The 21,749-nt window shown below is 50.9% G+C and overlaps 1 protein-coding gene across 3 annotated transcripts in view; it reads right to left on the bottom strand.

Annotated features, from left to right (window-relative positions):
* The window catches only part of SLC22A23 (solute carrier family 22 member 23), a 167,645-nt gene extending 146,757 nt beyond the window's left edge, over positions 1-20,888 (bottom strand). For 2 of the 3 annotated variants that reach the window (XM_047734843.1, XM_047734844.1), the window contains exon 1: positions 19,616-20,888. In XM_047734843.1, the coding sequence (XP_047590799.1) occupies positions 19,616-20,281 (666 nt within the window). In that variant the 5' untranslated portion in view covers positions 20,282-20,888. The remainder of the gene's footprint in view (positions 1-19,615) is intronic. The other variant, XM_047734842.1, reaches the window with a different exon arrangement.
* Positions 20,889-21,749: the final 861 nt, after the last annotated feature.

Here is a 21,749-nt window from a genome sequence, read left to right as displayed (position 1 = left end):
GGGTCATCTTTTTTTTTCCCTTAATTTATTTGAGAGAGAGCATGAGTGGGGTTGGGGGTGGGGTGTGGGTAGAAGGAGAAGCAGCCTCCCCACTGAGCAGAGAGTCTGACATGGGGCTTGATCCCAGGACCCTGAGACCATGACCCGAGCAGAAGGCAGACACCTAACCAACTGAGCCACCCAGGCACCCTACCTGGGTCTTCTTTAAGAGAAGAAGGAGGTTCTCACCAAGGTCCTACAGGCGGGAGGGAGCTACAAAATAGGCACAAAGTCCTGGCTGCTTGTAGGAACTATGTGTCACAGATGGGATGAAACTACAGATGACTTTTGAACAATGCAGGGGGTAGGGGTGCTGACCCCCCACCCCTGCCACCCCATGCAGTGGAAAATCCACATCTAACTTTGGTAGGGAAACTGTATCGAGATTCCCACCCCATAGGGACGGCAGCCACGCCCCCCTTTCAGGTACCCTGTCACTCTAGCTTCTACCCTTAAAAAGAAAAGACAAAGAAGGAACCTTACCCAGATTATCAACAAGTCAAGATTTCTCACTAGCTGATCTGATTCTGTCAATCAACTTTTAAACATTAGAGTTAAAAGGGAGTAAAGACCGGAAAGGATGTACAAAACTCGGATTGTAATGTTCATGGCAGTCTGTGTGTCACAGCCACGAGCAGGAAACGACGCATGGGTCCATCAACAGGTGAGGAGAGAAACAAAACGTGGTGCGCATGTGCGGGGGGACACGGCATGGCCACGGAAGGGAGCGACTGAGGGTTTATGCCAGAACCCAGACTCAGATGAATCCCAAAGATGCTGCTGGGGGAAGCAGCAGACACAGAAGCCTGCGCGCTGTGTGATTCCATGTCTGTGATGTTCTGCACCAGGCAAAGCTGAGCTCTGGGGCTGGGAATGAAAACAGCAGCTGCCTGTGGGGGCGAGCTCATTGGAGGGGCGTGAGGGGATCAAATGGGGTGAAGACAATGTTCTAGATCTTCATTTAGATGGTGGCTACTGGGTGGAACAGGGGTTGAAGCCCTCTAAACTATACGCTTAAAATCGGTGCCTTTTACCGACATGTTAATGATACCTCCATTTGCAAAAATCTGGGAAATGGTTTTAAATGGGTCTCCAAAGATGAGACAGAAATACCCAACTGATTGGGGCTTCACGGCTCCTTCCACTGCCAGTTCTCGGGACGCGGGGGAGCAAAGGGGAATGAGCCACGCAGGGCCCCCACCATTCGCTGAGGGCCAATCTCAGCCCGATTCACCCCAAGGTGGGGAGGCATCTGCACACGTACTTTCCCTTCTGCCCAAGCAGATCTCTAGGCCAAGCACGCGGAACAGACAGCGAACGACTTGCACAGTTGCTATTTCAAGGCCTGAGCTTCTTGACAAATGTGGTTATGGGCTGTCCCTCAGTTCAAAACAAGAGCATTATTGTAACTGTATCAAAGGCAAACAAAACAGGAGCTCTACTCTGGGTTTACGAAGTCCTCCCTAGAAACACGGGGCTAGCAGCACCCTGAGAAGGCCCGGCTTATGCAGCACTGCCCCAGTGAGACCTGGAATGCAGACCCTCGGGGGCCTAAATCCCACCCCTGCCACTTTGCTCTGCGGGGTCTGTGTAGCCACGTTTTTTATGCCTCTCTGAATGCCAAATTCCCTCGGTGGTGACACGTGGGGGACACTGCGCCCAATAATCCTGCCGCAGCGTCCTGGTCCTCCTCCTTCCTCTCTGGCTACCCCCGTGACATGCCCTACAGGCCCTCCCACCCTGTCTGTGGCCCCCTCTTCTCTGCACTTGCCCCCTTCGGTCACCCCCCTGGATTCCAACAGTAGATAACACAGATGGAAAGCCCTAGTCTTGCACAACTCAGGCGGAAGACAGAATCACCATGTTCCCGTAATTCGAACCTTCCTTCTCTTCCCCGAAAGGACTCTGTTGTGGGCTGGACTGTGTTCTCCTAACATGTTCTGGTGAAATCCTCCCCCTGCTGCCACAGAACCTGACCTCATCGGCAGACAGGGTGTTCGCAGACGTATTCAAGTTCAAATGACATTGTAGAAGTGGGCCCCAACCCAGTGTGAATGGGGTCTCTAGGAAAAGGGTCAATTCGGACACAGAGACACTCACGTTGGGAGATGATGTGAGGATAGAGAGACAGGGTGAAGGCCACATGAAGGTGGAGATCGGGGCGAGGCATTTATGAACCAAGGAACACCGAAGATTGTGGCAACCACCAAAAGCCAGGAGAGGCCTGGAACAGACTGTCCCCCCAGCCCCCGAAAGGAACCCGTCCCAGCAACACCTTGATTTTAGATCCCTCTGGATGCTTCGTACCCTCCCACCTGCGTTCGTCCAATATACCAGCATGATCTCTTCCCTTTCCTACACACCTGGTTGGGGCCCCACAATCAGCAGCACAGGCACTCAGCACCAACCCCTCCTCTCCCCCAGCGCAGCCAGCTTTGTCCCCTGAAAGCGTGGCACGGGGCAGATGGAGGGTGCGCGGATGCTGGAGCTGAGGTGATGCACTGTAGGGGAGTGATGCACTGTAGGGTGCTGACTTCTCCGATTATAATAGTGTGTCCCTGGCCAAGTTTCTTCGCCTCTTCACCTCCGTATCCTCACCTGGTGGAGACGTTGTGAACAGAGCCGCTTCACTGGCTTATACCAAGGGTGAAACACACCGCCTGCTCAAGGGAGCCTGTACACGGCGGGTATACAAAGGGCACCCGGGGAAGGTCGTGCTGCCGTGACCTTGCTCAAAATCCTTCAGTACCCTCCATCACCTGCCAAAGTCCAGACTCCTTGGCAGAGAGCAACGGGCTATGCTGGTCATTCCCAATGCCTCTTCTCACCAGAACGCAGCTGTGCAGGCACTCTCCTCCCACGTGACTCAGGGTCAGGTGGCCCATCCCTAGCACACACGTGGCATCACCCAGTGAGGGGTGTTGGTCCAGGGGCTGGTGTGTGGGGAGGCAGGGTCCACCAGAGAGGAGAACTCATGTACCATGCTCAAGGAGAAGGTGGCCGTTCCCTCTCCTTTGAGTCACAAGGGGGTAGGGGGTAGCAAATAACCAGGTGTCATAGGAAGCCACCTTGCCACGACAATGGGCCAGCATCTGTTATGGGCTGAGTTGTACCCCCTCAAAATACATCTGCTCAAGTCCTAGCCCCTGGTTCCTCAGAACATGATGCATTTGGAGAAAGAGTTTGTACAGAGATTTAAGTTAAAATGAGGTCACTGACCAGCATCCTTATAAGAGGAGATGAGGACACAGACACATGCAGAGGACAGACCACATGAAGACACAGGGAAGAAGGCCATCTGCAAGCCAAGGAGAGAGGCCTCAGAAGGAACCAACCTGCCAACCCCTTGATCTTGGACTGATAGCCTCCAGAACCATGAAGAATAAATTCTGTCATTTAAGCCCCCCAGTCTGTGATACAGACTAATAATACAGCGTTAGAAGGAACCAGTGCTAAAGAAGGCCTAGCGGCATGCAGGGGAGCCTATCCTCTCTCTCTAGACTTCCAGAAACAGCACAGGTATCGCTGTCTATATTTTAAGCCTGTTTGATCTGAGTTTTTTTCTGCGATGTGCAGCAGAACCCTCCAAGCTTTCAAACCCTTTCCAACACTGTACATGCTCCCCTCCTAACTGAAAACAAGTGCTTCCCTCCTGCCTCCTTCCACAGTACTCACATTCTGGTTACTCCCCACGCATACCTGCTCTTCCTCTAAACCACTCTTTGGCTCCCTGCTTCTCTCTGCCTGTCTCTGCCTCCAGGGACCACCCTTCTCGAAGGCACACCTCATGGCTCCTTCTCCCTTGTAGCTCCAGCACGTGCCCGAATACAACACACTACTCTGCACTTTTCCTGTGGGCTATCTTCCCTGCATATGCTTTTAACTCTATGAGATTAGATGACGATAGTCACTAGACAGATTCAAACAGATCACTAAAGAAAGACTGCTGTGTGTCACTGCCTCCCCAGACTAAAGGAGAAAATGCCTTCTGCAGATTTAAAAACCTATTTTCAGTATGATAAACTGTGAGTCTTTAAATTCCCTGGTAACCTTCTGTCTGTCCAAGGTCATTCCAGTTTCCCCAAAAATTGCTTTTGGAGATGAGATTCATAATCGAGGTCACAGTTTTCCTTTTCACCATCCCTCCTGTTAGTCACTTATCTGAAATTCTGTCAAGAAAGAACTAGAATTATAAATGGGGAAGAATCCAATGGCAGAGGAGAAATTAATTAAAGAGAGAAGCCACTGCTTATACTTAAATCACAATTCAATTCAAACCCCGTATCAGCAGATACACAAAACCAAAAATAAAACAAAAATAAAACCCCAAACACCTTCATGGCCTAGATGATACCCATATTTAGAAAGCTGTTTCTTATGGGACTTCCCAGAAAAACTTCCCAATAAAACTTCTATGAAACAATACCTTGAAACACAGAGGATTTGATGACTCACCCCACAGTATGGCTCCAGAAACAAGGAGGGCCCCATGGAGACACATTACCTTCCTGCATTCACTACCTCCCACTGGATGGCCTCTAGCTGAAGCATCTTTATTTACTACTTGGAAGTTCCTTCTGACAGCCAGGTCAGACCCTCTGGCCAGCCCCAGGACACAAAGCTCTCTGACCCTCTGTGGCCCTTAATAATTCTTTATTAGCTACCAAGGATAATGAGCACAAACTCCCAAAAAGTAATACAAATGAGTGGGACGGACAGATGATGCCATGAGCATGTAAGGAAGGAAAGGTCTCGCTGGGGAAGTGCTGAGGCTGCCTGGGGCCTGGACCTGCCTGAGGGTTGCGGGGAGGCTGGCTTAGCTTAATGAAGGGGGCACCTCCCCAGCTGCCCCAGCTAACACTGCACACGCTTACTTTCACACGTGCTAGCCCTGAGCACGGGTCCATGTCACATTAGGACCACTGTAGGTTCACCGCCTGTGCCCAAGGGAGCGGTCAACCCGCCCTGTTACTCAGCGAGTGTAAACAGTGCTTATGTTTGATTCTGAACTCTTGCGGTTCTTGGTGTCTGTGTCCCCCAGGGGGTTTCTCGTTTCCTGCTGCTGAAAACATGACCAAACCACCTTAATGGGAATTAATTATGGAAAAGGCTAGTCTGAATTAGAGACATTTTGAAAATAAATATCTTTTACTTCCAAATAAATGTTTCCTTTTCAAGTAATTAACCATTATTCCAAGCCAAGGTTCAAAGGACCCACTTTAATGAGTGACCTGGTCATTAGCAACATGCATTTGTACGTAAATATGCTAGGACAGCATTTCATAATGTGCTTCCCTAGGTAGGCTAAACGTGTCTACTGACACTTGGTTTACACCGTTTATGTGCTCAGCAAACCCTTGCTCACGGAGGGCAAAGGGGCCCTGGCTGCGCTGTGATGATTCCCGGTGTGACGAATCACCCTCCTATAGCTCCCAAGCCCACATACCAATGCTCCCACTGTGGGTTACAGAGGGGCCAAGGTCTCACCCGGGCTGACCCCGGCCATCTGTTGGGTATGGTCAGAACACACAATGCACTTCTGTATCAGTCTCGACCAGGGTTTCTCAAACTTGGTGTGCTCTACTGGGTCGTACTTTGCTGCGGGGGTTGTCCAGTGCATTGTGGGATATTTAGCAGCACCCTTGGTCGCCACCCATCGGATGCCAGTAGCATCCCAATCGGCTGTGAGGACAACAAATGTTGCCAGACACTGCCCAATGCCCCCTGGGGGGGCGGGATTATACCTCCCAGAAATCACTAAATGAACTTTTTTAAGCAACTGATGCCTGGGTCCCAGATTCCAAAAGCTCCCAGGTGACTCTACGAGCTCCAGCCATGGCTACTGCAATCCTAGATTCACACCAGTTCGGTATGTCACCTTCATGAGAAGAGAAGGCCCCGGGACTGAAAGTTCTGAAAAATGATGACTTAAAGTCAACATATAACCCATTCCAGAGCCCACTGGGAATTCAAGTTTGCCTAGCTGCTATTTCTTAGTTTTCAATAAACGCACTGGAATTTGACTTTAGGTCTGAGTTACCTGTCCTCTTCCTTTTCTTATCATCCTAGAATTAAGTCACCTCACCTTGCCCAGGTGAGAGTCACAGTAATGGTCCCCTTCCTATTTACCTTTGCCATTCGAGAAATGTTAATTGAGTGCCAACTAGATCCAGGAGCTGAGGATACAGATCTGGGCCAGGAAAGTAGGGGCAGAGGATTGGGGTGGGGGAATAGGGAGCCAGGAAAGGCTTTAGAAAGGTGATGGGATGATGGGGAGGGAAGGTAGATTCTGGATTGAAGGAGAACCGCTTGCAAAGTTCAAGTGTTGTTTGAGAAACTGGAGACTAGAGCACAGGGTCCCCGCACGGCCATGATGGGGGACCAGGCAGGAGACACATGCTGGGTGCAGACAGACTTACAGGGACCTTGAAAAACAGCCAACCAGACCCAACTTCATCCTGAAGGTCATGGATCTGAAGCAGGGAAGTAAAAAAAGCTTCTCATCATCAATTTAGGATCAAAACCACTGGGATTTCAGGTAAGGGGGAATAAGATCAGGGGCCAGATGAGAGGTCCGGTCTAGCGGGTAACCAAACACACAGAGCTCGGGCTCTGAGGAGACATCCGGGTTACAGATGAAGACTACAGCTGCCCTACTCAAGGTGCAAGCTGGAACTCAGATATTATGGGCTGAACTGTGTCCCCTTGCCCAAAAAACCCAACCCCCCTCCCTGCAAACTCTCAAATGTTGAGTCCTTACTCTTCGTACCTCAGAATGTGACTGTGTGGAGATGGGGCCTTTACAGAGGTAATTAACTTAAAAATGAGGTAATTCAAATGGGCCTTGTTGGACTGGTGTCCTTGTAAAAAGAGACTAGACCACAGGCGTACACAGAGGGAAGCCTGCGTAAGGACACGGGGAGAAGACGGCATGCATAAGCCAAGGAGGGAGGCCTCAGAAGGACCATCCCTGCCAACACTTGATCTTACACTTCCAGCTCTTAGATCCGAGAGGAACCAAATGTCTGTCAGCCCCCCACCCCCACCCCGTCTGTGGTACTTGTTATGCAGCCCAAGCTGACTGAGACTCTTGGGAACCATCTGAAGGCAACAGATGGCGGAAAGGATTCCCGAAGGAGAAGAGCAACCAGGGGAGCACAAGAAAAATCTGGAAAAGCAGCCTCCCCCTATCCCAAGGAGAGAGTCAAGGACTGAGCAGTCACTGCCAACACCACGCAGAGGCTGACCATGACCGAGATCACTGAAGCAGTCCCAGGGATCTGACATCAGGCAAGCTGTCACCATCTGTGGCACAGAGGCCATGAGGCCCAGTGGGTAAGGCAGGGATGCTGGGCGAAGCCAGCAGCTCCCAACAGCACGGACACACAGACAGGGCGAGGGCCACAGCCCCTGGGACATGGCCACACTTGGGATGGGGGTTTGGCGAGAGTTCTCACAGAGGCCCACACCAACACATGTGCTCCAGGGGCAGCACATGGCAGCCAGACAGAAGTCAAGATGCCTGCCATAGGGGTCCTGAGGACACAGTGCCACAAGGACCTAGCCTGGGCCTGGGGGTCTTCTATTCTGGGTCTCTACTCTCATTTCTCTGTTACAAACTTCAGGTAACTCATTTTCTACTGGGGAAAACCCCACCGATCCCCAAGGATGGACTGTGGGGGCCCGTGCAGTCGGACCCCAAGTTCTGCTGCAGGTATCCCCCTCTGAGCCTGCACTGGTCCCTTCCCAGCCTTTGTCAGCTCCCCCACAGATGAAACCCTTTCCATCTTTCAAGACCCCAGCCCTCCTTTGGCGCCCAGCTCAAAGGCTACAGCACCCGGCTCCCCCTGCCCATGGTGGGAACTCCCAGAGCCGAGCACAGACCTTGTGGGCTTTCTTGGGTGTGCCTACTTCTGCACTCCACACCCTCAGCTCCCGGCCCTCATGTGCTCATCTCAGCACGTCCCACAATGGGCCTAGAATCCTCCATTTACCAGCTGTCTTGGCTATACCATGAGCTCCTTCTTCAGGGCACAGACTATCTTCTGCCCATCTGTGTCACCCACCCAAGGCAGAGCAGAAGGCCTGCTTTCAGAGTGGATGTTCTGACAGAAGGACCAGGGTTGGGTGCCACACAGGTGGCTCCAGAGATCACCTAACAGGGGAGGGATTTTTTTTTTTGTACCCAACGGTCTTCAAAAAGTAGAACAACACCTGTGTCCACAGCAGCCTTATTTCCAACAGCCAAATGGTGGAAGCAACCCAAGGGTCCCTCAGTGGATGAATGGATAAACAAAATGCGGTCTATACATAGCATGGAATATAGTTCAGCCTTAAAAAGGAAGGAAATTCTGACACATGCTACCATGTGGATGAATTCTGCTACGTAAAATAAATCTATCTAGTCACAAAAGAACAAGTAGAATGGCTCCACTGATCTGAGGTCGCTGGAGTAGTCAGATTCAGAGACTGAAAGTGGAATGGTGGTTGCCAGAGGCAGGGGGAGGGGGAGGAGGAGGGGCTGGGCACTTAGCGGTGAATGGGGATAGAGTTTCAGTTTGGAAAGATGACAGAGTCCTGGAGATGGATGGTGGTGATGGGTGCACAGCACTGGGACTGTACTTAATCCCACTTAACCGTACACTTCAACGTGGTTAAAATGGCACATTTTATGTGTATTTTACCACAATTAAAAAAAAAACTTTTAAAAAGTAGGACAAAAACTTTGTGTTCGCTGCAAACGCTCATGTATATTCATTGGAGAACAGTGGAGTTCCTCAGTATGTAACAATCAAGGGTGCCCAATTTGTAAAGCATCTTTTAAACACACAGAGAAAAAGCAGCTTTTAATCTAATCTGGGAGGAAACACTCTGTAGTGCAAATTACTATGCTGAGTGCATAACCCATCCATAATTTAATACGACCACTGGGACGCCTGTGGCTGTTGTATGCCAGCATTATATCCTTTGCCCTTCTTCTTTAAATGATACTAAGAAATAAAGTGTGACTGTTAGCTGGCAGAATTAAATTAGAGAAAGGACTGACCCTCCTCTCCACTTAAAAAAAAAAAATGGCTGATAAACACTTAACTAGCATTCTTTTTTTTTTAATTTTTTTTTATTTTTTCAGCATAACAGTATTCATTATTTTTGCACCACACCCAGTGCTCCATGCAATCTGTGCCCTCTACAATACCCACCACCTGGTGCCCCCAACCTCCCACCCCCCACCCCTTCAAAATTCTCAGATCGTTTTTCAGAGTCCATAGTCTCTCACTTAACTAGCATTCTTATGACTTAACATTCTTTACCACACATTCCTATGACTCAGCTATTTGGTTCACTGCTCAGATAAGTAAACCAACTGTCTCACTTCTGGGGCAGTGTTTTCAAATGTAAGAAGGATCCCTCGGAGGCTCCTTCTTGTTGTTGCATACCTTGGGCGAACTAAATATTCAAAACAAAATTGGCTGGGGCTTTGTGAAGCTGTTCCCTGGGAAAAAACAGACCCACAAAAAGTATGTTTCACTTTGACTACAAGAAATCTAGAAAAAGATACAAAACACAACCAAGGAAGAGAGAAGCAGAAAGGACACTGAAAAATCAGGAAGAAAGAGTTACAAGGGCCCAGGGATCCTCGCTTGGCTTTGTAGCCGTGACAGGCTGGAGCCCACCAGAAGCACCACAGCTCAGATGGGCTCACATTTGGCTTACAGCTAGGCTGTCACCGTCTTGATCTTAATAATTTTTTTAAAAGAGTTTATTTACTTGACAGAGAGAGAGAGAGACAGTTAAAGAGGGAATACAAACAGGGGGAGTGGGAGAGGGAGAAGGAGGCTTCCCATAGAGCAGGGAGCCTGATGCAGGGCTTGATCCCAGGACCCTGGAATCATGACTTGAGCCGAAGGCAGACGCTTCATGACTGAGTCACCCAGGCGCCCTTGATCTTAAAAATTTTTGAACGAGGAGTTCGCATTTCCATCTAGCTGGTCCTGACCAGCAGAAAGGTTTAGAAAAACAGACACTCACCCTGTGTGGGGCCAGGGGTGGGGGTAACGTGTAAAACTGTTTCAGTGACAGTCCAAGGGCTTGTTCCAAGCTCTCTCTGTGATCTGGAGCCAAGAGAGACCATGTATCACTGTTTCTAGAAAAGAAGCCTCAGGAGGAGCATCTCTGCCAATTCCATACTAAGCTTAAACCATCAGGTAAATTACATCCTGAGTCTTTGGGAAGAAAAAGAATACTTTGTTTAAAGTATGTAATGATTTGCATCAATATGCAATTATTCTCGGTTAATTGCCAAAAAGATTCCTCTCTAATCCCTTCCACACCATTGAAGAACAGCTACTACTACCGCGTGCCACATGGTCTGCAGGAGACCCCTGGCGCTGGGTCACCACATCCCCTACTCTGAAACCTGCCTGGACATCAGACTCACACCCAGGAATCTGGAATGGACAGAGGAATGCGAGCCTCCGTGCTGAACTGGTGCCTGACCAGGTAAGCAGAAGCCTGGGCAAAGTCAGTGTGTAGGGGGAACAAAGCTGACTTCTGGACAAAGGGCTGAGAGCACGTGTGGCTTCTGACAGAAGGGCAGTGGCAGCAGGACTCCTGATTCAAACCCCTCCCTCACCCCCCAATTTTCTGGTTTCAGATCCCACCCTAGGTTCCCCGAGCCATTCCTGCATCTTTCCTATACACTTCTTTTCTGTTTTGTTAATGTGATGTGAAATTTGTCTCCGTTACTTGCGACCAAGAGTCATACGAGGGGTTTTACAGAATATCATCCTATGCAAATGGAGTGGCCTCCAGCGGTGTTCCATTTCAGCAGTGATTTATTTTAGGGGAAAGCCAGCTCAATCATCAATTAACACTCTGCCTAGAAATTTCGATTTCTTTCCTAGAAATCGAAGCCTTGCCAGTCTCTGGGTCCCCGTTTGGAGGAACGTCTGCTCACACATAATGACCAGCACTGAGCAGCCTTGAGCAAATGAAAGGATGAGCCCCAGGTCACAGCTGATCAAAGTCTGAAGGCTAGTGAGGCCAAGCTCTGCCGTCCCATGACAAGTCAGCAAGGACAGTACTCAGGTGGGTTGGGCAGCCCTGGGGAAGGGTGCCTGGCCTTCTGTCCGGTTCACACCTGCCCCTGAGGTGAGCTCTCTGACCCCTGCTGTTGAGGTCCAAAGTTACCACCAACTCCTCTAAAATTCTGCGGTTTCTCTGATCCATTGTCACCAGCACACCCAGCCCAGACTTTTTTTTTTTTTTAAAGATTTTATTTATTTATTCGACAGACAGAGATCACATGTAGGCAGAGAGAGAGAGAGAGAGAGAGAGGAGGAAGCAGGCTCTCCACCGAGCAGAGAGCCCGATGCGGGGCTCGATCCCAGGACCCTGAGATCCCAGGACCTGAGCCGAAGGCAGAGGCTTTAACCCACTGAGCCACCCAGGTGCCCCCAGCCCAGACTTTTTAACACGTGTAGATGGTTCTCTATCCAATGGCATGAACTCAAGTGTCTGAGCCAAGACCCCTGTGGGGGTGTGAAGCCCCTGGCAGAGCCCTGCTCTCCCATTCCTCGAGGTTGGCCAGTAAAGCCTTTTCCTCTCCAGATCCCTTGGAGCCCTGTGACCAGTGACCTGAAAACACACAAAGCAATTACATGGTCTCGTTCATCAGACCAGAGGTCCGTTTTGGTCAGACTCCTTAGGCCACCTTGGATTCCTGCGTCCTGGAGGAAGGACACACCTGGCCCCCCATGTGATGGTATCTGGGCGGAGGGGAGGGGCAGGCACCTAAATCACCCTCCCAGGTGTGGCCTATCAGCTCCTCCCTGCCACAGTATTTCTCAGATGACTCATTCGACTCATTGGGCCCGTCTGCACCCCACACACAGGAGGGAGAAAGGGATCTGAGATTCCCAGATTCCTCGGGTTTGCCGGGCACCCGGGGGAGGGGGAGGGCAATGGGCTCTCCCCAGCTGTTCTCATTCTCCCCTCCCCGTAAAGCGAGGGATGACTCACTTTTCCTGCCGCTCCCAAAGATAAAGCTAATGGAGTTGTCCCTGGGACTGTCATGGCTGTTGGTAACATCTGCTGGTCCTAAGCAGCCATCAGGACCTGAAACTGCTCCTGCCAAACGAAAAAGCCCTTCTTCCTTTTTTCATGGTTTCAGAGGCAGGTGAGCTCAGACAGCCACAGAGAAGACTGTGTGGGTAAAAGGGTCCGACACAGCTCCAGTGGGGCGTGGCCGGTGCCACTCGGAACATCACACTGCTGGTGTCAGGACGGAGAGAGCCGGCCGAGGGCTGCACAGCAGAGTGAGGACGAGCAGGGCCGAAGGAGGGACGATTGGCCCACCAACCTTGGCCCCTCTCCCCTGGTGGGGGCCACCCGGGGGCAGAGGCAAGGATACTCTGCGGGGGGGGAGCGGAGCTAGATTCTAGCCCCCCCGGAGCTGGCGGCTCTGGAGGAGTCCGTGACCACCCCCCACAACTTGCTCCAGCCCCCGTCTTCTTATCTGTAAACTGAGGACTTGCGACGAAGAGATCATATTATACGAAGAGATCATATTATACGCTAGCCATGCCCAGGACAACAGTTTTTTTTTGGTTTTTTTGTTTGTTTGTTTGTTTGTTTTACCTACACTAGGCATTTGGTAAAGCTGGTTTGGTTGAATCCAAGTAAACTCTAGACCGATGGTTTCCTATGTCAGGGCCTTTCAGCTTTGTGCAAATTCAATTACAACTCTCCCCTTTCGAGCGGAAGGGTGGGTGAAAATGTTGGAATACTCCAATGGGCCAGTGCTGCTTCCTAGCAATAGCTTGGAAAGAGGCTTCAGGCCTCTGAGTCGGGCCTGGACCTGCAGCTGGAATGTGATTTCCCCCAGCTCCTCCTCAGAACCTCTTCTTGGGCTGGCCGGCCTCCTTCCCACAACTCAAACCACCTGGTTTCCGCAGCACCTTTGGTCAGACGACCTCTCTCCCCATCAAATGCTCTGCACCCTCCCCTCTGCCTCTCCACAGAGCCCCACTCCCCATCCCAGCTCCCCTTCTCCACATGCTCTGCCTTGCCGCCCTCCCTCTCAGTTCATACCCTTAGCTGACTTGGTTCATCTCACGGTTGATTCTGAATGTGTCACAGCCACTCCTCCCCATGTTCCCACCTTTACTACCTCCTAGCAATTTGAAGCTCTCACATACCACAGGACCCTTGCAAATGCCGTTCTCTCTCCTCTCTCTCCCACTCAAACCTAAGATGCCCAACTCAGATGTCAGTTGCACTCAGAGACCAGTGTAGGCCAGGCTTTTTGTTCTAGCCTTTCATTTCCCTTTCTTTCCACACACCTAACTCCGGGTGTAATTAAAGGATTATTATTAATTAATAAGGTGTGCCTCCCTCCTTAGTCTCTAAGCTCTATAGGAACATAACTGTCTATATGTCATTGTATCCCAAACACATAGCACAAACTTGGCCCAAAAGAGGGACTCATCTATGAAAGGAAGGAAGGAGAAAAGTTAAAAAAAAAAAAAAAAACAAACAAAGGAAAGGAGTGGCCTGGGGTCACACTTAGTGGCATAAGGAGCATTTAACAACCAGATCTCTGCAGAAAACATAAAACCCCAAATGTGCAGTGTTTGCCAATTCCGTGGTGTAAGTGCTCCCACACTGCGGACTTGAAGCCACCAACGAGAACCACCAAATGGGCCACTGGATGGAGAGGCATACGCTGGCCGGAGCCAGTAGACGCCAAGCTGGCTCCAGCTCACAGCTGGTTTGTAGCAATGCCAGGACAGACATTCAGAAAGCCCATGGTGGTTTTAAATGACACCAACTTTTGACTCAATTCTACTTTGGACTGAAGGCCAAAATGAATGGAGACCTGCAAAAAATGCTATGGACAAAAGAGGAAGAAGAGGGGAAAAAAAAAAAAAAAAGGAGGAGGAGAAAGGAGAGATTTTGCAGCCAGCTCAGAACAAGAGGATGCAGGAAAGATGAGCCCCACAGCATGGGGCGGGGGGAGGGGTGTGGATGACAAGGGCTGCTTAACAACCCTTGAGCTTCTGGTCTCCCCACTGGCGCCACTGCCAAATGCAGTGTTTAGGACGCTGCTAGGGGCAAGTCAAAGCCTGCAAAAAATGCTGGGTATATCCAGGCCCAAATATTTATTTCCCTTTCTAGCAACTCATCCTACTAGCTTAATCAAAGCAAAATGGATATCTACAACATCAAATGACAAATGTTCCAAGATCAAAAAAAAATAGTAGGAGAAAGTATGGGTCTTTTTCTAATATTCCGGGATTATGGAAGCCCTAAATCTAATGCAAAACCCAGAAACCCTAACAGAAAAGAGTAATTTGACTCCATAGAAACCCAAAGTTTCTGCATAACGCACCATAAATAAAAGAAAAAGACAAACAGGGAGCCAGGGGAAAAACATTTACAAGACATCCAGAGAGTTAATTTACTTTCTCCTTCAAGTACTTGGACAGTACTTTTTGCGTACTGCTCCCCCAAAACCCACACATAGGCAAAGGACCTGAGGAGGGCAGTTCAAAGGAAAGGAAACAAATGGCTCCAAAAATGTCAGAGACATAATTACCCTCCCTTCTAACTAGAGGAATGCGAATCACAACAACCACCCCCAAGAACACCTCACAGATCAAACTAGGAGACACTTCAAAGTGGGTTAAGTCCTTGGTCAGGGAGGGTATGGGGAACAGCACCTCCATCATGAGGGGCGGAAGTGGAAATTGGTAAGCTCTCCAGAGAGAGCATTTAACAACATTTATCAAAATACAAATTGTAGCCTACCTTGACCCTCCACTTTTAAGAATTTCATGCATGCCAGAATTTCATTATATATCATATAACAACAAAGACTGGAAACAACCTCAGTGCCCCCTGAGTAGTTAACTAATTAAATAAATTATGGCTTACTGGCGCAGTGGAATACTACGCAGACATAGTATTACAGGCACAAAATGAGGGGCTTTCTCACTGGGGATAGTCACCCATACCCAATATTGGTGGAAACAGGCATAGAACAATGTATGTATTATGCCATTGTTTGTGAGAGACAAATATATAAATGAAAATATACTTAGACTATTTCTAGAAGGATACAGAAGAAACTGGTAACCATGGTTGCTTCTGAAGAGGGAAACTGGAGGCAGAGATGGCAGGCAATGTTACTTTCACTGTCTGCTTTCTGTACCATGTGCATGCATTATCTATTAGTCAATTTCTAAAAATAGAGATGCATAAAGATGTTCACTGTTGTGTTGTCTACACTAGACAAAATAAATCAACCGCCCCTGGGATGACCTGACATGGGTTATTTTTAAAATATTACTATTGCAATGAGATTGTAATTATTTTTAATCCTAATTAAATTGTACTGAATCACTTTAAATACTTCTAGACTTGAGCCCCAGAAAAAGAATACAAATTACTTCCCAGGATATTTAAACAACTCTCAGATGTACTTATAGGATGAAAGCCAGCAATCTTTGAGAATCATGGAGAACAGAAGAAGTATCAGAAGACTGGGGACAAACATCCCAAACTTTACATACAGAAAACGAATGGAGCTTAGAAAGTTTAGCAGTGACATTGATTTTTGGCAGCATTCCAAGGAAGTGGTGAGCATTGGAAACCAAGGGGGAGTCACAGAACAATACAGGATAACGATGCAAATTATTAAGAGGATTACTTTAAAGTCAGCAATATTGTGTGTGTGTGTTTTTTTTAACCTTGTGTAAAATCTTTGACAGTCTGAGCTGCCAGGGGTTGCTGGTGTGGGACAGGGAGACAAGTCCGGCCTTAGTTCTCCCAGAGCTGACCCCTAGTGATTCAGAACTTTGTCAGATTTGTTTCAGGAAGGCATGGCTGGGAGATAAAATGCAGAGCTATGAAAGTCACTGGGAAGTTGAACGCAGGTCTGAAGGTACACAGCACCTGGCCCACTCACGTATGCATTAACTGAATATCCAAGAAATGCTCAGTGTTAAGACTGGCCTTGGATTATTCAACATTAATAAAAGGAAGTAACTTAAAAAAGGAAACGTTTGGAAAACTTTACAGGGTTGTACAAAAGAAAGGTGAGATCTTTATTACTATTTTGAAGGCATTGAAAATTCTGGAACAAAACCAAAGACCAAGGAACAAAATAAAAATAAACAGATCCTAACAGGTGACGTCTAACAACCCAAAAGTATTACGAAGAAATCTAAATTGTGTGCCATGTCATGGAAGCCTAGCCTGAGAAATCCTTGACAACATAATCCCACAAAGCTTTGGGGACGGTGGTCTCAAGATAGAAACTTGTCACGTCTACTGAAAGCCTTCAGCTGCAGGCTCCTGTTCGTGGAAGCACACTGTCCATCCATGCTCCCTTTTGATTAGGACACACGGGGCCAGCCAGGCTACGCTCTGAGTGTCATGTTTAAGAGGCACACGTGCCAAGGGCAGCCATCAGGATGGCAAATTTTGTCATGTGCGGAATGGCTTTAGTAGCTGGAGATTTTTTTTAGCCGGGAAAGAAACTTGGGTCTTGGGTATGCTCCACTATCTGGACACATATCATATAAAGGAAAAAGAACCCTTCAGAGGAGCAAGGCCATACAAATGGGCGTGAGATGACCTGAGTTCTATCCACTCTGAAACATGCTTGTCTGCAAGGAAGAGCAACTACCCGGAGAGCTGCCTTGCCAGTGGGGCCCTCCCTTCCCATCCTGGAAGGGGGACCCATGTCGGGGATATTGATCAGGAGAGGAGACAGGCTTGTCAGCCTGAAGATCCCTTGTAACTACAATAACCTGGGATTCTAACGGGCTCGGCAGTTTCACATGTGTAGGTACGATTACAGCCTATGTGCGATAATTGTGTACTACATATATCCCCATTAATAATGTATATTTAGAATAGGATGTATGTATAATACAAGATACATTCATAATAAAATATGTACATATAATATAATACAATAGAACACAATATATGCCTGACCGTTTTTCTGTATCCCCTCCCCACCTAACACTTAGGGATAGGACAGGGTGCTTACTGGAGGGGCACATACAGGCTGAGGGAAATCTAATGACAGAGACATTGTGTGAGGTTATTTTCAAGTGGCTAGATTGTGGTATGGAGTGGGGAAAGAGGGTACAAAACGCAACTTGTCAGACTCCGAACTTAGATCCACTGACGGAAGGTGACACTGTCCACTTCGGCTCTTACAAGCAGAGCGGAGAGGCACCTGACCGCTTCGATTGCACACCCATCACAGTATCCCGTCCGCATTTGTGTATCTGATACAGTAGCCGGTGGACACAGGCAGCTGAAGCTGGAAGCAGGCCTTAGTATATGCCAAATGCACTTAAAGAGCTCTCGAAGGCTTTTGTTATGGAACAGAACACTGTAGAAGGACAGTCCTTTCTTCAGATCTTATTTGTGCGTAAAAATCAATATGTCCTTTCTAGTCTTTATCTTAGGAGAGAATATGTCTCTAACTATTCTTCCGAGGTCTTCAGCTCCCAGTCTTACCCTGTCAGCTACAGGTAACCACGACATAGCTCTGAAGCAGCCCCAAAGCAGAGGGCACACATTACTGCCATCTTTGACCCTCCTGAGTGCTAATTTAGAAAAATTGGCCAGCTCTCCACTGTGCCTTTAAAGCCTGTTTTCAAGGACTATTTTAGTCCTCTCATCCCACCATCAGGCAGGCAGCCTGTGAATAGCTGTTCCTGGGTCCCCACCACTAGGATAATGATGCTCTATCCCACCTCCTAACTTTCAAGTTCCCCTCCCCTCTGACCCTGGGACACAGCGCCCTCTAAACACTATTGCTTTCATCTCTATTATTCCTCCTCTACTTTAAAAAGGGGTTTAAAGTATTTGAAAATGTCACCAAATCCTTACTTACAGGGACATACAAAGGGTGTGAAAATAGTCACTCCAGTCATTGTTCTCAATTTTTCCATGCTGGGAACAAAAAAAAACAAATGTTGCCCCGCCTGGATGGGAAACAGAGTCACAGCAACACGTCTGGAGAGGAGAGGTGCTGGGGCTGAGGCGAGGGGTGTCAAGGTGAACCAAGCCTGAAGGATCTTCCCCATCAACAGCTAATGCCCTCAGTTCCCACAGGACAGATCATTTCTTGCCAGGTTGGTACAAGATTAAAACAATGATTATGATGATGTAAGAGTTTCATCTTACACATCCCTGAGCTACAACTGTTTACTAACACTCATTTGGGGGAGAAAGCACATGCACTCTGTCACATTTCAGTCTCACCTTTAAACAAAGCATTTAAAACTGAGCCCATGTGAAGTGTGTAAGCCTGACGACTCACAGACCTGTACCCCCGGGGGCTAAGACATCATATGTTAATAGAAAATTTAAAAAATTTAAAAAAAAAAACTGCGCCCAGAGCTGCCCAGAAAGGGGGGGGGGGAGGTCTACACTTACTTTGAAATGCAAATTAGTAATTTAAAACACAGAAGGGACAAAAAACACAAATTGCTTAACAAATGCCTCTTATATGAAAAAATCAGAAAATATAGACATCTTAGGGATTAATTTTTCTGACATTGCCTGGTCTCCATTTTTCTACCGGCCACCCATCTCCTCTCAAAAAACACGGCTGCTCCATTTCACACAATGCAATGCATCTGTGAGAGGGGCTCCTCGGGACTCTGAGCAAGGCGGTTGCTCAGCTAAAGCTTCCCAGGGTCTCACTGCTTCAGACAAAAGCAGCTGCTGTGTGAGAGCAGTGGTGGTCCGGGAATACAAAACAAATTCTTAGTTCCCGTCCTATACGCTAGAGAGATTACTGAAGTCCAGAGAAAACAACCGAATGGCAAAATCCAAAGTCAAAAATACCAGTCTTTGGAGAGGAATGAGCACAATGAGGAGGGAAAGGGAAATGTGCAAAAGCTCTTTGCTTCTGTGGCTCTAACTTGGGTTCCATAGTTAGCTTTAGTCTGTTTCCAAACCCAGCACGGGATGACTGAAATCTGCCAGAAAGAAGAACATCTGGGACTATGCCATTAGTCTCATGGGGAGATATTTCTTTGTGGGAGACCAATAGCCCGGCAGAAGACTAGAACCGAGGTCCTGGCTCCAGCCATCAGACCCTGAATGAGGCGAGTCTTCCAGAGCTGGCTGGCTGCCAGGTCAGCAGCCTTACATTTCTCAGGGGCCACCCCTGCCTGAATGAGGGTGACAGCTGGAAGGTAAGGGGAAGGGAGCTCAAGTCATGGGGGGGGGGGGAGGGGCTCTCTTTCCAAACGTGCACTCGGGCAGGAGTTTGCGTGCAAACTAGGAAAGGCTATGGAGTCCCTCCTTAGGTTCGGGAGGCAGTTTCCCCGAGAAAGGCAAAGAAAAGCCCCCGCTTCACAAGCAAATGCATCTCCTCTAGGGGACAGAGGATCAAGTCGATGCCAGATCCATGTACACACAGGCTAGCATCGCTTTAAGGGACCTCGGTCTGCACGGAAGGAGACCTAGGGAAGGGTGGAGGAGATCCAGGAGTGAAAGGCTCAGGAGGACACGGGGCCGTGGCGGGCGCAGCCCTTACCTTGCTGACCACGTTTTGGACGAGGCCTGTGCGGATGCCGTAGTCCCACGCGTGGCAGTCGCAGTTAGAGGCGTTGTCCCCCTTGTCCGGAGGGGACGGCAGGGGTGGCGTGTCACCCCCGTCCCCGCCGCTGCCGTTGCTAAGGTTGCCCGCGGCTCCCCAGGAGGCAGTGGAGAAGGGGGTGGTCGGGGGGCTGGTCCAGTTGGCCAAGTCGCTGGCGTCCCACCGGCCCGTGGCGGTGACCCCCGCCAGCTCCGCGCCTTTGCCGGCCCCGCGGCACCAGAAGTTCGGCTGGTCCAGGAGGAAAGAGTCCGAGAACTGGCTGAAGCCGATGAACAGCGCCGGGATCCAGGTGAGCAGCACGAGGGTTTTCTGGTAGCCCCCGCCCAGGCCCCCGAGGAAGGGCAGCACCGACCCGTCGTAGTCCAGCAACAGGAGGCTCGGGGCCGCCGCCGCCGAGCTGCAGCCCGAGTGCGGGCCGCCGGCGGCCGGATGCGGGGCGGGCAGCGGCTGGATCTCCCCACCACCGCCGCCGGGGCCCGCGCGTACCCCGAGGGGCGCCGAGGCCGCCGCGTCCCCGGGCGGCAGGGAGCCGTTCTCCTCGGCCGGCGGCGGCTGCCTCCCGGGCCCGCCGCCCGCTGCCTCGCGCCGCCGGTCTATCGCCATGGTCCGGGCCCACGGCGCCCGCAGAGGCGCATAGAAGCGCAGCGGACGCTCCCGCGGGCGCCCGGACGCTCCCGCGGGCGCCCCGGGCACAGCGCACCGGGCCGGGCGCCCGCAGCAGCCGCAGCCGCGGAGGAGAGCCCCGCGGCTCTAGAGAGAGCGCTCGGCCGCCCCGGTGCTTCAGTCCGCCCCCATGTCACCGGCCCGGACCCCGCGCCCCGGGCGCTGCGGCCACGCTCGGGCGCCGGGCGGAGGGCGGGCAGAGGCCGGCCCGGGCCCTCAGCCGCCGCCGCTCATCGGCTCCTCGGCCCGGGCGCCGGCGGCCGAGCCCGCCGCTCTCCGCTGCTCCGCGCCGGCCGCAGGAGGAGGAGCGGGCGCCGCGCCTAAGCCGGGCAGCTCGGTGCCCTGCGGACAGCTGTGCGGGCTGTGCGGGCGGCGCGGACGGCGGTGAGGGTAGCGTCCGCTTGTCCCCGGGAGCCTGGGAGGTATTTATCCGGCCTCGGGCGCCTCCCGGAAGCCACGAGCTCGGATCCCAGCCTGCCGAGCCGGCCGCGCTCTCCCGCTCCGCGCGAGCCGGCCTCCCTCCTCCTCCTCCTCCTCCCCTGTCCCCCGGCCCGCCCCCTCTCCCCCCGCCGAGGTGGAGGTAAGCGCGGCACCTGCTGCGCCCGGCTCCTGTGCGCTAGCGCCCTCTCCAGCCGGGACGCGCCGCCGCCGCCGCCGCGGGATCCACGGGAGGGGGCGGGGAAACGGGACACCCCGTGCCTGCCTGGCTGGAGGATCCCCTCCTTGTTCCCCCTCCCCGCCGGGCGAGGCGGAGGAGGAGCAGGAGCGCGGAGCAGCGGGCGCGGGTGGGCTGGGGGTCCCGGAGGAGTCGGCTTGCGCGCGGAGCGTGTGAACTGGGTCGTCTTCGAGGCTTGGCTCCCGAGCCGCGAGGGATTTCCACCCACCCCCGTGCGCGGGGTCTCAGTGACCTCTGCTTGCTTCAGAGGTGCCCACTACCCGCTCTTCACACCCCACTCCCGGTCCTGAGCCCAAAGTCGCCAGTGTTCGGGAGCAACCCCCGTCGCACTTTTTTCCGGGTTTCAGATAATGGTTGATTTTTGTGTCCGCGGAGCAGTGTCAAGAATGCGCATTTGCCAATTTCGGGTCTCTGGTCGCCCGCAGCGTCAGGTCAACGGCCACCGATCGCCGCACCTGCTCCCAAATCGCCATGTCTTCCCCACTCCAAAATGCATGCTGTGTAAGTACAATGCTAGAAGGATACACCGCCGGCACGAGTTATACTGTATACACAGAAACGTGAATTGTGATGGTATTCCCCACCCCCTCCCCAAGATCTTGAATTCACCTTTCAAACGCCAAGTGCACAGGCGCACACATCTACATCCACACGCATGAAGACAAACCTCTCCCACCTCTCCCGTGCTCCGGCTCGAACCTTGCCCAGCCAGCACTACATAAATAACACCAG

Source organism: Lutra lutra, chromosome 6 (genome assembly GCF_902655055.1).
Source record: "Lutra lutra chromosome 6, mLutLut1.2, whole genome shotgun sequence".
Lineage (NCBI taxonomy): Eukaryota > Metazoa > Chordata > Mammalia > Carnivora > Mustelidae > Lutra > Lutra lutra.
The sequence above is the reverse complement of the archived record's forward strand: the minus strand, read 5'-3'. Positions and strand labels throughout refer to the sequence as shown.